At 48.0% G+C, this 17,052-nt stretch overlaps 1 protein-coding gene across 2 annotated transcripts in view; it reads right to left on the bottom strand.

The window, feature by feature from the left end:
* LOC135913935 (rho GTPase-activating protein 18-like) overlaps positions 1-3,254 on the bottom strand; it is a 226,377-nt gene extending 223,123 nt beyond the window's left edge. Inside the window, exon 1 of one of the 2 annotated variants that reach the window (XR_010568169.2) lies at positions 2,663-3,254. Coding sequence is in view for 1 of the 2 variants with exons in the window: in XM_065446631.1 (XP_065302703.1) it covers positions 2,663-2,666 (4 nt within the window). In the remaining variant the exon portion in view is untranslated. The remainder of the gene's footprint in view (positions 1-2,662) is intronic. The other variant, XM_065446631.1, reaches the window with a different exon arrangement.
* Positions 3,255-17,052: the final 13,798 nt, after the last annotated feature.

The raw sequence follows: 17,052 nt of genomic DNA on the forward strand, positions 1-17,052 counted from the left end.
TTTTCAGATAGGCCCTAGTGACGCGGCGTTTGCGCCACTTCAGCTTTTCATTTAAATTACACTAATACGATTGTTCTTCCCTCATACTGCGAGCGCACCTTCTTGCAGTGAATGACAAAATGACTGCTGTATAAAACTTTTTTTTTTCACTTTGCATCTGCGCTCACTTTCAGTTTCATTGAAACACTGTCCAGCTTGTCCTACGAACATTTTCCCGGCTATTGACCGTTTAGGCACTGGCACGACAAGCAGTCACGCCTGCGTTCAGAGAGTAGACAAGTCACCAGACCCAACCTGTGGAAGTGAGCGACCCAGGTGAGCCAGCCACAGCACACCGTCTGCTATGGCCATGTTTCGGCCTATTCGCACTGCGGAATACCTGCAGAGCTCAGTCGTTACGTTAAACGACTCGATCCTTCCAGGAAGGACCATTATACGACATATTGATGCTGTTCTTGTTCAGGAGTGAAAGAGTACGCCTAATCTCGCCACCTCACCGAAAACACCACAGCGTTCGTCTTATTAATTTGCAGCGAAGCTGTATATGGCTAGCTGATTCGTCCGTCCGCCCGTATGTCGCCTGTACGCGAAAACTCCTCCGGCGCAACCCCATGCGCACGCGCGAAAAAAAGAGAGACGCGCGATTGGCTGCGCCAGTAATGACGTCGTCGCTCTCCGTCGCAGCCGAGCGCGCGCGCAGCAGTTTCTCATTGGCTCCGAAATGGGTAGGCCACACGTCATACGTACTCCTGAGGAGCAGGCAGCTTTATATCAGCAACGCCGCGAGCAGAACCAGGAACGAGCTCATTTACGCCGCGCCGATGCTGCAGCCCGGGCACAAGAACATGCACGTGCAGCCGAGCGCAAGCAGCAACTGCGCATCGAGGATCTGGCAGCCTACCAAGCCGTCGTTTAATGAACCGTCGGGATTAACCCAGTGATTAACGCCGCAGCCGCACGTGTCATCTTCGCTGGTTAACCATCTGTACGGAGTGCTTGGGCAGCAATTATTTATTTTTAATAAACGCTTTTTTTTTTTTTTGCTATCTGTCCAGCTGTTAACATGTGCCTCACTTTCTTGCGTGTTTGCACACGCGCGCATGCGACTTGTAGCGAAAGCACACGGGAATAACTGCCGGGGCTTCCACACGCACGCCTACCGCCTCTCAAGGCCAGGCCACAGATCCACATACATAAACGAAGAGGCATCGGGAAGCGGCACTGTCGACGTCAGGTCATGCAAGCGCACGCTTATTAGTGTACGCCAGCAAAGAAAGCACACACACAAAAGGAAAAAAAACGAGGCCGACGAGAACAGAAACATGTCACCGTTTTGTCTATGCTTCAGCGCTGAGGTTCTCGCTGAGACTTAGGCAACAAAACAAATTTAAACAAAGACGCGCCGGAACCGCCATTTTCTGCAGCATACCAACAAAACAAACGTCATTATTATTGTTCTTTTAAATACGCGTGGCTTTCGCGTTTTTATTGACAGCAATCGCAGGTGGGCGTGATCAAAAAGCAGGACAATGCGAACCGGGATCCGTGTAAACAAAAACAGTTCTTACGCCGGAACTGTTTCTTAGGAGCAGGCGCCAAGCCAATCGTGGTGTGGGACATACCAGAGAGGGCCTACGGCAAACAGCGCTTACGAACCGAAAGCTTCCTGGATTCAGCTCTTGCTTCGCTTTCTAGACGCATCTAGTATCTGCTCTGTATTTCAATAATCTTCATGGAGTTTTCACACCCTCAATACGAGGCGCCAAAGAACCTCCTCCGCTGCGGTGCCTTTTGCGAACTATCGCTCAGAAGGAAACTTACGTGCCTTGTGTCAACAGCCTAAATGTTTATTGCGAGCTTGCAAAGTACGTGATAATTTATATTTTAATATACATTACAGCTCTATCATAACTGCAGTGTCACTGATCTCTCAATGAGCTAATGCGAAAAGAAAGAAAGAAAGAAATAAAGAAAAAGCACGTAAACCTGTACTCCATGAGAACATTTCGCTCTGGCAATTGTCGCACGCAGCTCATGTTGTTCTCTACAGAGGTGCACTCGATTTAAAACGGTTTCCGCTCCTGCATCTGCTTGCCCACATAAAATCGATGCAGCTCGAGCTTAGACCCCGGCAGCGCCGGGCGCATCACGGAAAGATTTGCTTTCCGGGGTGCTGCTCCGAAGCGTTCGCGCAGCCTTCCAGCGACTGGAGCCCAACCACAGCCGGCGACGATTGTTCGATACCGAGACGCGCGGAAACACCGCTCGCTATCGAGGCTGGCTGAGATAACAGCTCCGATGCTCCCTACGCGGCGAGCACGGCCCTCCGACTGACAAAGCCCCAGACACACGGCTCAACGTTCCGTCTGCAACGCAGATCCGCCGGCGTCATGATCGTACGAAGACAATGGGAAGGAATGCGCTGAACTCGGCGCTTCAACTGGCGTCATTCTTCCACTCCGCTCGCCGCCACAGACACACGCAGACCTCGCGCCTTTCGGCGGCCAAACACCTTGCAGCTCGCGCAAGCCGCTCAGCTCCCGAGACATGTTCAGTACGCTGAGCTCGTCAGCAGGCAATGTCCAGCTCGCCCCCTAAAAGCAAACATCAGGCGATAACACAAATACGCTCAAAGCTAGCGCCATCACGCTGTCCCACTTACTCATGCCGCCTTCGAATCTCCCGCGCTGATGCCGTCGCGCTCACTTGCTCGCGTGAGCGCGCCCGAACGACGCACGGCGAAGAGTCAACACAACACGCGCGCACGGCTGCACACACAAACCGAGCGGCACTCGACGGGGCTGGCTTCCGGTGTCCCAAGCCTGTGCCCGAGCCTCGGTCGGGTGAAAGCGAGCTCGCTCGCGGGTGTTGTCAGTCACCGGAGCACTACGACGATCGCGACGTAGTACGAAACGCGGCCACACCAGCAGCACGACGACGAGCAGCGAACCGCACCCAGCCTTCGCACGGCGTCCATCTACGCACGTCACGGCCGGAACCACGTGGGTCGCGTTTCCGGAAGGTGTATGTACGGTGCGCGCTGCAGCGTGCTCTCCGTCGTTTACGTTCCGCGCGCGCCGATCGCAGTCACGTCGCCGTCGAGGGGGGCCCCTCAAGGACAGCCGCCGGCTACGCGCTGCTGCTGCCGTCGCCGATATGCGAACGCGATTCGCAAAGCAGGAGTGGCGCGCTGGGGGCCCTCTCCGTAAGCTGACCGCGTCGCCGGAACCACTTTGCCTGCGCCCGTCAGCGCCAAATGCAAATGCGAGTGCCTCTGCGGGCAAGAAAGAAGAAAGAGCGGGTTTTTTTACGACAGCTGGCTGCTGCCGCTCCTAAGCTAAAGGGTAACGTGCATAGCGCAAGCTTTGCGAGTCACGGGGATGTAACGTGTGGATGTAACGACGTGCGCGTCAGGTATACGTGGCGAAGCATATAGTCGCCAAGATTTCTAAATCGACTTCTATAGTGAGCGCACTGGGACAGAAAATATCACGTGCAAGTCAGTTTAAGAGTATGATTTACCTTGTCTTTTGCTTTCTTAAACTTCCTTTTTTTTCAACTGCGCAGAATGTTCATTTTTTTGAATTTGTGCTTACTGTTTACATGTTTGTGCGTATTACTCGGCCTTCTTCTGCAACGCTACTTTGATGATCCTTTCGTTTTGTCGCACCTCGTGCCTGCTTACTGAGAGGAGTAAGCGATGGTGTTCAAAGAAAATGCGCACAGTACAATTTAAGCACGAGAACAAGCTTTCAAATGTTTCGCTGAGAGTTCTCATATAAAGGTGCACTTATTTTTGCGTAGACGGAACAGTGCACGACGGGTTGTACTTCTAACCAAGTACACTCTTCTCCATCTCAAACCCAATATTCCGGTTTCGCTATCGCATCTTCGACATTCCATTTCGGTTTTCAGGTGGTCCACGCTAGTAAGTGTGCCTGCCATTCTGCCTTCCCAGAGGTAGCGAGTTCTCGTACCTTGTGAATGAGATTACAAAGGTCAATGAAGGCTGAAGAGAAACTGGAGAGATTTGTCTGATTTAGGCCTGCTTCTCATGCTGATCCACGTGGATGAAAGAAGGGTTCAAACATGACGCTTCACACACTCTGTGAATGCACACTCTAAGGTGGCGAAAACACGCAAACATTGAGCTGTTTGAGAAGTCTTGTCAAATCCCGTTGCGCAAGAGGACCACGAATGTTGTCGCGCACGACGCACTGAGTTCGCGTATGGAGGAATACACGCCCCCCCCCCCCCCCCAAAAAAAAAGTAACGTAGACGCCAGCACCTATTCAGTCTAGTCCTCGCAAAATGCACCATCCCCGCCGACCATAGCCGTCAAAGGCACGTGCGCCGGCTGCCCGCAATCAGTTGTACCACAGCCCCTTCATTCGTTCTTTCATTCCTTCTTTCTTTCTTTCTTTCTTTCTTTCTTTCTTTCTTTCTTTCTTTCTTTCTTTCTTTCTTTCTTTCTTTTTCTTTTCATTTACAACGAAGCTATTAAGGGCTCGTTCCCCCAAGATCGTGTCCCTGTGTAGACACAAAATCCCGAAGATAGTGCGATGCCGGGCCGACCTGCGGCGGAGGTGACGCAGGCGTTAAGCACTCCCTATATATACGGGGGCTGATCCCGAAGATAGTGAATTGCCGGGCCGACGCGTGGCGGAAGTGACGCAGGCGTTAATCACTCCCTAAACGGGGGCTGATCCCGAAGATAGTGAATTGCTGGGCCGACCCGCGGCGGAGGTGCAGCAGGCATTAAACACTCCTTATACGTTCGCCGACCCCGAAGTTAGTGCAATGCCGGGCTGACCCGCGGTGGAGGTGACGCAGGCGTTAAGCACTCCCTAAACGGGGGCTGATCCCGAAGATATATTGAATTGCTGGGCCGACCCGCGGCGGAGGTGCAGCAGGCATTAAACACTCCCTATACGTTCGCCGACCCCGAAGTTAGTGCAATGCCGGGCTGACCCGCGGTGGACGTGGCGCAGGCGTTAAGCACTCCCTAAACGGGGGCTGATCCCGAAGATAGTGAATTGCTGGGCCGACCCGCGGCGGAGGTGCAGCAGGCATTAAACACTCCCCATACGTACGCTGATCCCGAAGATAGTGCAATGCCGGGTCGACCCACGCGGAGATGACGCAGGCGTTAAGCACTCCCTAAACGGGGGCTGACCCCGAAGATAGTGAATTGCCGGGCCGGCCCGTGGCGGAGGTGACGCAGGCGTTAAGCACTCCCCATACGCACGCTGATCCCGAAGATAGTTTAATGCCGATCCGCTGTTGGTGGCTAGGTCCTCGGGATCGTGTCCCTGTGTAGACACAAAATCCCGAAAATAGTGCGATACCGGGCCGACCCGCGGCGGAGGTGACGCAGGCGTTAAGCACTCTCCATACGTAGGCCGATCCCGAAGATAGTGCAACGTCGGGCCGACCTGCGGCGGAGGTGAAGCAGGCATTGAGCACTCCCCATACGCACGCTGATCCCGAAGGCAGTGCTATCCCGGGGCGACCCGCGGCGGAGGTGCAGTACGCCATTAAGGGGCCCACATACACAGCATCGGTGGTCATGCTTCTTCACAGAGTAGAATGGCACTGATTTTTTTTAAGGAGGCTGAAAGCGATGCTCGAATGAAACCTGCCTGCGCAGCTCCTTACTTATTGCTAAGTCCCTGGTTATGCGAGGAGACGCTGGAACACAATCTGTGCGACAGTCCTGAATATAATGTTCAGCGACAGTCCCTGGCATCCGTTCTAGCGCACCTTGACACTAGACCATTGTCCCTCGACACGATTTTCACATGTCGCCGACAGAAGACATCGCAGGTGAAGGCGACGAAGGGACTACCTCGGTTTTTGAAAGAGACGGGATTGGACAAGCGGCTGTGACAGTGATATCACGTACTATTCCAGATAAATGGACTCTAACGGACGATGTGTGTGTACTGTGTTGTGTGCTCTCTCTCTCTATCTTCCCCTTCCCCATCTTTCATCGCCCCCATTCCTCTCCCATGTGTAGGGTAGCAAACCGGTTAAGCTAAACTGGTTAATCTCCCTGCCTTTCCTTCTCCACTTTTTCCTTCCTTCCTTCCTTCCTTCCTTCCTGGTTATGAAGCAAGTGATGCTTCGTATTAAAATGCAGTCTATGTGAGTCGACCTAAATATATAAACATATGACGCTGTTTTCTGCGGCACATTATGGCTTGCGACCAACGCAGTGTTCAGGCCACTTTCTTTCATCACATTCAGAGAGAGATAGAAAGAGGGAGAGAGAATGAATTTCGCTGTAATAATATACAGCCCGGAGCTTTACTCTTACTTGAACCTACACTCTGCGGCGCGGCCATGGTCGCGGCCACGAGTGCATGCCGGCAATTACGGAGCGCTCTCGCAGAAATTGGTTGGTCACGCAGAAGTTCGAGAACAAGGCGTGACATCATGGGTACTGTTCTCAGCCCACCCGGGAACACCGAACTCTCTCTTGCATCTGAGAGTGTTTGCCGTTCATTTTGTCAGTGTCATCGTTCCACGGTCACTCAATATGCAATCTGATATCGCATCCTTCTCGTAATAAACTGTCTACTGGCACGGCCCAGCAATTTGTAACGAATTCGTAACGGCATTGCATGTACAGAATGCTGATACAGAAACAGTCATTTGTGAGCATTTACCTACATCACACTCTTCCGGCCGTTATTTATTATAGAGGCATGAAGTACGTAATATCCAATTTGATATACGAAGCCAGTCTTTACTCGTATATTCATATTCGATTGGCAAATTTCGCTACACAAACAACACTATACTTTAAATATCCAAAATCAAGAAGGAGGCCGACAGATGGATTAGCACACTGTGGTATAACAGTTTCAAGCAGGGATAGGGTGCCCTAGAAATATAAGGAAATCTTCATTGCGGGCTCTGTGGTCACCATCAATAGCGAAATTCTGGGTGGGGTTCCTGTGACACGCTCACCAGAATTGAATGTATCCTTCTCACTTGAGGAATTGAGCTCTGCTTGGCCACATGCAGGCACTCATCGTCGCCAGAACCAGACAGCATCACCTACGCTGCTTTATGCCACCTAGGTGAAAATGGCCGAGGTCGACTTCTGGAATGTTACAACCAGCCATGGAATGATGGCGTCTTTCCTGAGCGGTGGAAGTCCAGCCGGTTGATACCACTCCTGAAGCCTGGAAAGTCGCAACTTGACCTCGCGTCCTACCGACCCATTGCGCTGTCCAGCTGTGTTGGGAAGGTCACGAAAAGAATGATTCTCAGAAGCATAGAATGGTATCCTGAGTGTCACAACGTATACTCCGAGGCCACGACTGGGTTTAGAAGAGGCCGTTCCTCTATTGACAACGTCATCGACCTCGTGATGTCCGTGCAACAAGAAAAACACCGCAAGCGCATATCGGTTGCACTTTTCCTCGATGTGAAAAGCGCCTATGATAATGTAACGCATAAAGCTATCCTTGATGCCCTGGAAAATATTGGAATTGGTGGACGCATGTTTAGTTGTATTCGGAGCCATCTATTCAAAAGATCCTTCTTTGTGCACAATGCAGATGGCCGAACCACTGACCATTACACTTGCCGTGGCGTCCTGCAGGGTGGGGTTCTTAGCCCCACTTTGTTCAACCTTGCAATCCTTGGACTAGCCGACGCTCCACCACATACAGTAAACCTTTCCATATGTGCTGGCGACATATGCATATGGGCCTCGGCAGTTACACGTCTCCACGTGCGTGAATGGCTCCAAAAAACAGTGACCCTAACGTGCGTGCTCAACGCCTCAGCATTTCGACCGAGAAGTGCACCTTAGTCGCTTTTACCCACAATCCCATGACCTGGTACCCCATTTCTATTGACCACCAAACAATTTCATACGCAAAATCTCACCGATTTCTAGGCGTTATTATCGACAGAGCCCTTTCATGGAGCTCCCATATCTCTTACTCCAAGAAAAGGCTTACCTCTATCGCCCATATACTAAGGTTTCTTGACGGTAAAACGTGGGACACATCCGTGGCATCTATGCTTAAACTATACCGGACGCTCTTCCTAGGATACTTGCGACATAGCACACCAGTGTTGTCCAATGCTAACAAAACTAACATCTATGTCCTAGAGAGCATTCAAGTCCAAGTCCTTCGAACATGTCTGGGGCTACCTCGAAGTGCTTCAACCACAGCAACGATTGCCACCGCGAGAAACCGCCCAATAATGACCTATATAGCTATCGACGCACTCTCGGCGCATGTTCGCCATATCTCGCTCGCTTGCCTGAGTAAAGACCTAAGGTAGCGTTCTCCAGAGCACTCTTTGTCATTGAGGCCCTCGCCCGCAACAAGAACGCCATCCCCTCTGTGGTGCTTGAAAAAGCCTCCCGTGTACCTTGCTGTTCAAGGAATAGTGAAGAAAGCTAGCCTGACTACCGCGGCTCTCAAACAGATCACATTGGAACTTTTGCATTGTTCGTACGCTAGCCGAATCCATGTTTACACGGACGCTTCCGTCTCGGAAAATTCGACGGGCGCCATTGTTATGCCATTTCAATCGGTCGTCATCAAGTTTAAGACTTCACACGTAACGACATCTACAAGTTCCGAACTGGCCGCTCTTCACGCTGCTGACGAATACATTGCAAAGGAACCGCCTAACAAATGGGCAATATTTTGTTATTTGAAAGCAGCCCTCCAGAGCTTGCGAGGTTTACGACGTGGTAATTATGAGCAGCAGGTGTCTAAAATGAACGAAACTTGCCATTGCACTTCTGAACGAGGACATGATATCATCTTTTAGTGGCTGCCGGGAAATTGTTGCATCGTTGGTAATCACATCGCCGATTACGCTGCCCGACGTGCCCAGGCTGGCTCATCGACACTCCTTATACATTTATCGAGAGTAGACGCTGCAAGAGAGCTTGGCAGTCTCGCTCGTACCATTACGTTAAGTTACTGGCATACACCGCTGAACTCTAAGTTTCGTTTATACAGCCTCGACCCATAACGGAAACTTAAATTACCAGCAAACCTTTCACGACGTGATGCAACACTGCTGTGTCGGATGTGGGTAGGAATAGCATTCACTAATTCCTACAGCTATCGCATTGGAATGGCGGACTCACCAATGTGTGCTAAGTGAAAGTGTGAAGAGACGATCGGTCATCTTCTGTGCCACTGTCCTCGCTTGGATAACCTATATCAGACTCTCCAGTACGCCTTAAATGGACTGGACGACAGGCAATTTACAGAAGCAAAGATCTTAGCCAAGCAAAGTTCGTTAGCCCAGAAAGCAGTTCGAGCATTTCTTCACTACCTACCTGAAAGCAACAGACTTGAGTGCTCGACTATAGACATCCTGCACCTAACTTGTGCATCTGAAAGTGCGGTGTAGACTCATGTTTTCTTTCTCTCTCTCTCTCTTTCACTCCCCATTCCCCTCCCCACGTGAAGGGTAAGAAACTGGACTCAGTCTGGTTAACCTCCCTGCCTTTCCTTCTTCCCATCTCTCTCTCTATTCATGCAGTAAACATACATACATACATACATACATACATACATACATACATACATACATACATACATACATACATACATACATACATACATACATACATACATACATACATACATACATACATACATACATACATACATACATACATACATACATACATGCATACATACATACATACATACATACATACATACATACATACATACATACATACATACATACATACATACATACATACATACATACATACATACATACATGCATACATACCTACGGTCTTACGTACAGGGTTCAGGGTACAGGGTTCAGCGACTGAAACGCGATATTCGGACCGTATTGTTGCCGGCGCGTTTAGCGTTACCGGTGAGGGCTCGGTGATCGCCGAAGGGCCCAATGCATGTCACAACGCATCACAGACATGCACTCTCACTTCACACCAGTGGCGTAGCCAGGAATTTTGTTCGGGGGGGGCTACGCCACTGGCCCAATATATATATATATATATATATATATATATATATATATGTAGCTGCACGTTTTTCCCTGCAACCACTTCAGCAAATTTGAGGATGTTTGTGGCATTTAAAAGACTACTGGCTTCGAATTTTTCATTTAGGAGGTCAATTATTTATTAAAAATTGGCCAAAATTGAAAATTTTCAGAAAACGAAACTATCAAGTTTAAAACTCCGTGACTCAACAATGAAAAGTGATATCACAATTCTGTGAATTGCATCTAATAGTACATCTACAGCGGACAAAATAAATATGTTACACATGAATCTCAAAAAAATTTAGTATTGTGGAAATACGGCTTTTGCAGAACCCTTGTACACAACGTAACCAATTAACGTAAGATACAAATTGACACAGCAAACTTGTCCGCTTTGACTGTTATAATAAATGCCGTTTACAGAACCACAATATCTGTTCTTCATGCATAGCTATTAGTTTGTAAACGCCGTGCTTCTATTTTTTCAAACTTTCGAATCTTCCAAAATATTTTAAACGAAATTCAGGCCCTAAATCGAAGTTCTGTTTGCAACAGACACTAGGATTTAACTTTCTCTCTCAAATGCAACCAATTTCAATAAAAGCGATTAGCAGGATTATCTCAGAAAAGCGTTTCTGCGTTTTACAAGTATTTGAATAGGCCGCGTCGGATTGGGCCCGAGCTAAAGCTTCCTCTTAAACAATTTATCGAGGGATCAAATACATGAATAATAACTGCATTGTCATTGCCAAAGATGCTGCAAACGAATTCTTGAAAGCTACGCTCTGTAAATACAAGTAAAATATGTATTTTTTCATAAAATATTATACTCGTATGTGCCAAAAATTGTGCCCAACATAACTGACGTCAATGCGTCCATGTTTTTTGTCTATTTATTAAGTAAAGAAAATATCAAACGAACTGTAGAACTATATCAGTTCGAAACCAGGAAAGCAGCGCATGCCGCTAATATGAAAAATTAAAAGGCAATGAACTGAACAAGTTGAGGACAAATATCTTAATGAAACTTTGTCATTCAAGAACCGTGCTTACATTCTTGTATATATGCAATGGCCAGTGAAAAATCTCAATGACGCTGTCGTTTGCTGCATTGTATTACGCAGGAGTAGCTGTCCCTTGTCGTGTATCGTGAGTAATTGCACCGAAGTTATAGTCGCGACAGAGAGCACGTATAAAAAGCAGTTCTGCAAGATATATGAGGGCAAGTCAAATGAATGAGCCAACAACGGGGTACTTTATTTCAAAGTAGTCTTCATGAGAATTTAGACATTTGTCCTATTGACTAACGAATTGCGTGATTCCCGTCTTATAAAACGCCTTGGGTTGCTGCTTCAAAAAGTCTGTATCTGGTTCCCTTGAGCTGTTTTTTCGGTTGCCCCAAAATGTAGAAGTCGCAAGGTGACAGGTCTGAGCTGTATGGCGGATGTTGCAGCGTTTCCCACTTGAACTTTGCCAGTTTTGTATTAACCACATAAGCGACGTGGGGACAGGCATTGTCGTGGAGCAAGATGACCCCATTCGTCAATTTTCCACGTTGTTCGTTCTTGATTGTGACACGCTGCCGTTCTGGCGTTTCACAATATCGGAAACAATTGATAGCCTGTCAAGATTTAGCAAATTCTATCAGTAATGGACCCTGTCGATCGAAAAAAAAAAGTCAACAACACCTTTCCAGCGGAAATGATGGCCTTTACGTTCTTTGGGCGTGGTAAATTCGAATGTTTCCGCTGTAAGCTTTGCCGTCGTGTTTCAGGCTCGTAGTAGTGGCACCAAGGTTCGTCCCCGATCACAGTTGCAAACAAGAAGTCGCCATGCTCATTGTGATACCCGATCAGATGAGTCAAGGCAGCGCGAAACTTCTTCGTCTTCTCGCGATGGATAAAAATCTTGGGGATCCATTGCGCACCAAAGAGCCGATAGCCGAGAAGCTCATGAATTATGGCGTGAACCGAACCGTGACTGATGTTCAGACGGTCTGCCAGTTCATCGATGCTTATCCTCTGTTCTTGTTTCATCAGCTCATGAACCTTTGAAATTGTGTGGGGGGTGATTGCACGATGGTTTTGGCCCGGTCTTGGAATGTCTTTGCAACGTCCTTTGAACCGTTTGCTCCAACGATTCACAGTGGTCAATGAAATGCAGTGTTCAACGTACACGGCAGTCATATGGTGATTAATTTCTGTTTTGGAAACACCTTCAGCTGTCAAAAACTTCGCGACACCGAGTTGTTCAACTTTTGAAGTGTCCATTATGTGACGCAACCATATTCAACCCAGTGTATGAGAGCATTAAAGAACATTTATCTTCACACCTGCGTGTCACTTTTGTAAATGAGACATGCCGTTCTCCTACGCGCATGCCTCGCAGATAATGAACCGAACCATTATTGCGTGGTTAGGGTAGGCTCACTTTCATTTGACTCGCCCTCGTACATTAGAAATGCAAAGATACAATGGGATATGCAAATGAGAAAATACTGCTTGATAAAGGACAAAAAAGTGTCACTGGAAGCAAAGTTCACTGCATGTATACACAAAACCTCGCAACAAGATATTTAAGTATACGTATAAGTCTCCAATGAGTCTATGTATGTAACTGTATAAGTTAACTGTATATAATGCGTCTAATAACTGTATAACTGTAATAACTGTATAATGCGTACATAATACTGTAATAAAGAAGTAACTGTATATAATGCGTCAAACAAGGCAAATAAACATGTTGCACAATCATAGATTCACAGAATCCTAGATTCCGCCCCCATTCCATCCACTCCCCCCGATGTATTGCGCGCGACGGAAGGCGGCGCGCTTGCTCCCCGCTTTTCTCCTTTGCGCACACAAGACTGAGCCACCATCGTCGGCTCACCCATTCCACCTCCCCTCCTACGCTTTCACTCGCACATACAGCATGCAGCGCGTGGTCACGATGTTATCACCCTTGGACTTTATACGAAACATGAGGGCGATGGCAGGAATGCGCCTGGAGTGTCCATATAATTGCTTTCGCAATAATATAATAAACGTATCCGGCAACTGAAGCGTCCCGTCGCCCATTACTTTCCGCAAAAGAAGTATCAAAATCGAACTTTCACCATGCGACAATTCGCTGCGCCGCAACAATGTATTTTTTTTTCTGTGAGGCGGAGGCACCGAAAGGAAAAAGAAACGCATAGGAAAGTATCTTGGCCAGAATCTAATGCCTACTTCGGGCACCTAATGGGGCTATGGAAGGAATACCGAAGAAAACATGAGACGCTTGGTCCACTGAGAACCATACGCATACTGCTCAGTATCCTACAGCGGAGAAAGAAGACCTTCCGGAAAGGTTCCGCTCAAGGAATGCGGTGCAATCCTTCGAGTTCCCACAGTGATGGCGGCGAGCGACCATTGTTTTTTTTTTCTCGTCTGCTAGCCAGAAGACATCCAAAACTCTGTTCGGTGAAAATCCACTCGGCCAGAGCAAACCGAACTCGCACCAAAGTGTACCGCACGGTGGTCGGGGCCATACGAGAAAAACGTATGCGCTCTGGTTGGCTTTGGCAGCCCGCGGTTAGGGTAGCGAGAACAAAAAAAAATCGAAGAGGCTCAATGTGTCCTCGCGAATAAAAGTCAAAGTAGAAAAAATAAATAAGAACGTATTTACTTTGGCTGGCTTGAGTGTCTTGACATGGATGTTCTGGCGTAGGTTAAAAAAAAATGTTTATATTTTTTTATGTGACATGACGGCACAAATGAACCACCCCAACGCTTCGTCTCATTGGACCTCGCTGCCTGTTTGTCAACTCGTCTGCTAGTGTGTTGATTTGGCTTGTCTCGTTGTATGTTCCGATGTAAGACTTTAGAAAAGTGAATAGACATTTGGCGTCAAATGTTTATAACAACATTAAACGCACAAAGTTCCGCAATTGAAAATCTAAAGCACAACTTTGGAAATGTCAATGCACCTTTCACATCAAGAGCTTATGAGATTTATACCCATAAAGTTTCGCAATTGATATCCATGCGCTCCACAGATTCCATGGCCTCAGTGAGATGCCGCGGCGAGCCCGCTCACCATCAAAGCGCCCTCGAAACTTCGTGCTCGGATGGGACTGCTTGGCGTTATGTGACTTCCGGTGAATGGGCATTGCCACGAAATCCAGCCCGAGTTTGCAATCTTCACGGTTAAATGTCTTTTCGAGCGTCAAAAAGACATTATAGACAAAATCCAGAGTGATTTCCGGCGCCGGAGGTCACTTCGGTCGGCGGTGCATGGACAGCACGAAAAAATTTCGGGGGGGGCTGAAGCCCCATAAGCCCCCCCCCCCCCCCCCCCTGGCTACGCCCCTGCTTCACACGTGATACAAAAATGCATCAGCTTGGTGTCCCCAGCGCCCACCAGCGCCGCAAAAAAGTGCTACGCGCTCCCAGTATCGCGTTTCAATCACCGAGCACGGCAAAGTATACGTACGCACTTAAAACCATCAACGGAGGCCGTCCCTTAACGCTGCTTTCTCATGTGTATGTACGTATAGTACGTTCGCACAATGTCCTTGCATACAACAGGCGACCTTCACAAAGTACTTTCACCACCGTTACGTCCTGGACGACCTGAATAATATCGGCGTCGAGCTCCGACGGCATGAGGAACAAGCGCGTTCCCACCTTCCGACTGAGCCTCCGGTGCGTCATTTCACGAGAACAGCACACAAGCAACGGGGGTCAAGCGAACTCGCATTCTTTGCGTTTACAGCGGCGGGCGGGGATCGGCCAACAGAGAGTTGTTCGGCCGTCCGGACAATAATGATAATGGAATACTTTCTCGCGTTACGTCACGCGAGCAGCGACAAGCAGGATGCTACGTCTGTGTTTCACCGGACGCATTCCCACAATCTGCGTCACGGCGCTGAAGAACCCGAGGGCGCGTAGACGAACGCCTTTTCGACAGGAGAGACACAAGCGCCGACAATCTCACAAAGCTTTAAGGATACACTATAGATAAACAGCAACCAGTTTAAACTAATAAACTATCTCATAAAAATTATAACTGCGTTATAATTTCACGGTAATAAACTGATTATTATATAATTAAAAATGAAGGGCAAATTTCTGTTTTCTAATTTCGCACCAAAACTGCTGCGCCGGTATACGTCACTAGTACGTCACGAATTCCGCCTAGCTTTTTTGTTTTGTTTTTTTTTGTATTTACACCATTGAGGCTTAGTGCGAAAGTTCTTGAAACTTGCAAAACTTCCTCTCTTAAGCCTTTTAGAGTACATTGCAGTCCATCTTTACCGATAAAAAAATTGACTACGACCGAACGAACGCCCTCGATATCTATGACGTCACGTCACGCTTGTGCGGACCGACGCGTCTTTCGCTTTTGCGTCTCTTGTGGCTTATCAGGCCTCTTATCATGGTAAGAGTGGCATTTTTGGAATCGTAGAAGTGCGATTTTCTAATAAAACTGAAATTACTTTTCTCTTTAGCGCCCCTTTAAAATAAGTATCTGCGTTCTCTCACTTCTAAAAATATAAGGAAAGGGTAAGGCGAAGACAAATGGCGCACTATATAGAGTTTGTTATTATGACCGTCAATTATTGCAATGTAGTACGCGCTTGAGCAAGGCATTCAGAGAGCTAGGTAAGCTTTGGTCAAAGAGCGACACTGCGGTCAGTACATAGAGACCTACAGTATACTGTGTGGAGCCTCGAAAAAAAAAAACAGAACACTGGACACGCCAGGAAAGCTAGATTGTCCTGTAATTAATAAAGTACAAGAGGTACATTCTATCTTTTACCTCAACCGTGATTCAATCTTGTCATCGGTCTCACTTGCTCTCTGCGCTTACGTCGCCGTTCTTACACCGATTACTCTAGGGCGGCACACATCACCACCCAACGGCTCGGCTCTCGAGGTCCACAATGCAGAGGTGTCACACTTGAGAGAGAGAGAGAGAGAGAGAGAGAGAGAGAGAGAGAGAGAGAGAGAGGGGTAATGATTGGCTGGAGATGTTCGCCTGACATGCTACTCCGGGTGATAGGTAATGATTACGATATACGCAGTGAGTGGCCTAACAGCCATTTTCGTGCAGTCGTTTCCTCTCACAACTCGCTTTCCTAGTTGGACTGCATACACGCTTGAGTACATAATGTCCTGCAGACGCAAAAAAAAAGAGATGGAAAAAAAGCACTTTAGCTTCTTTGATCTGCAATAAACACCGGCGTGAAGACACTGAGTACTGCCGATGCTGTGCATAGCTCAGCAAAAAGAGACAATAACCAGCGCGCTGATTCTCTTGACGGTAACAGCCACAAAAGTGTGTGTGCAGGCTCGTGATGACTGTCCGTGCTCCGTCTGTTTTGATCGAGCCAGCAGTGACCGCAATTTCCTGTTTGCGTTGCAATGACATCGCTGTGCGGGCGTTCCAGCTTTCTTTCTCTCTCTTCCATTTCATTTATTTTCATTCATCATCATCAGCAGCAGCAGCCTGGTTAAGCCCACTGCAGGGCAAAGGCCTCTCCCATACTTCTCCAACTACCCCGGTCATGTACAAATTGTGGCCATGTCGTCCCTGCAAACTTCTTAATCTCATCCGCCCACCTAACTTTCTGCCGCCCCCTGCTACGCTTCCCTTCCCTTGGAATCCAGTCCGTAACCCTTAATGACCATCGGTTATCTTCCCTCCTCATTACATGTCCTGCCCATGCCCATTTCTTTTTCTTGATTTCAACTAAGATGTTATTAACTCGCGTTTGTTCCCTCGCCGAATCTCCTCTTTTCTTATCCCTTAACGTTACACCGACCATGCTTCTTTCCATAGCTCGTTGCGTCGTCCTCAATTTAAGTAGAACCCTTTTCTTAAGCCTCCAGGTTTCTGCCCCGCACGTGAGTACTGGCAAGACACAGCTGTTATACACTTTTCTATTGAGGGGTAATGGCAACCTGCTGTTCATGATCTGAGAATGCCTGCCAAACGCACTCCAGCCCATTCTTATTCTTCTGATTATTTCCGTCTCATGATGCGGACCCG

Source organism: Dermacentor albipictus, chromosome 5 (genome assembly GCF_038994185.2).
Source record: "Dermacentor albipictus isolate Rhodes 1998 colony chromosome 5, USDA_Dalb.pri_finalv2, whole genome shotgun sequence".
Taxonomy (NCBI): domain Eukaryota; kingdom Metazoa; phylum Arthropoda; class Arachnida; order Ixodida; family Ixodidae; genus Dermacentor; species Dermacentor albipictus.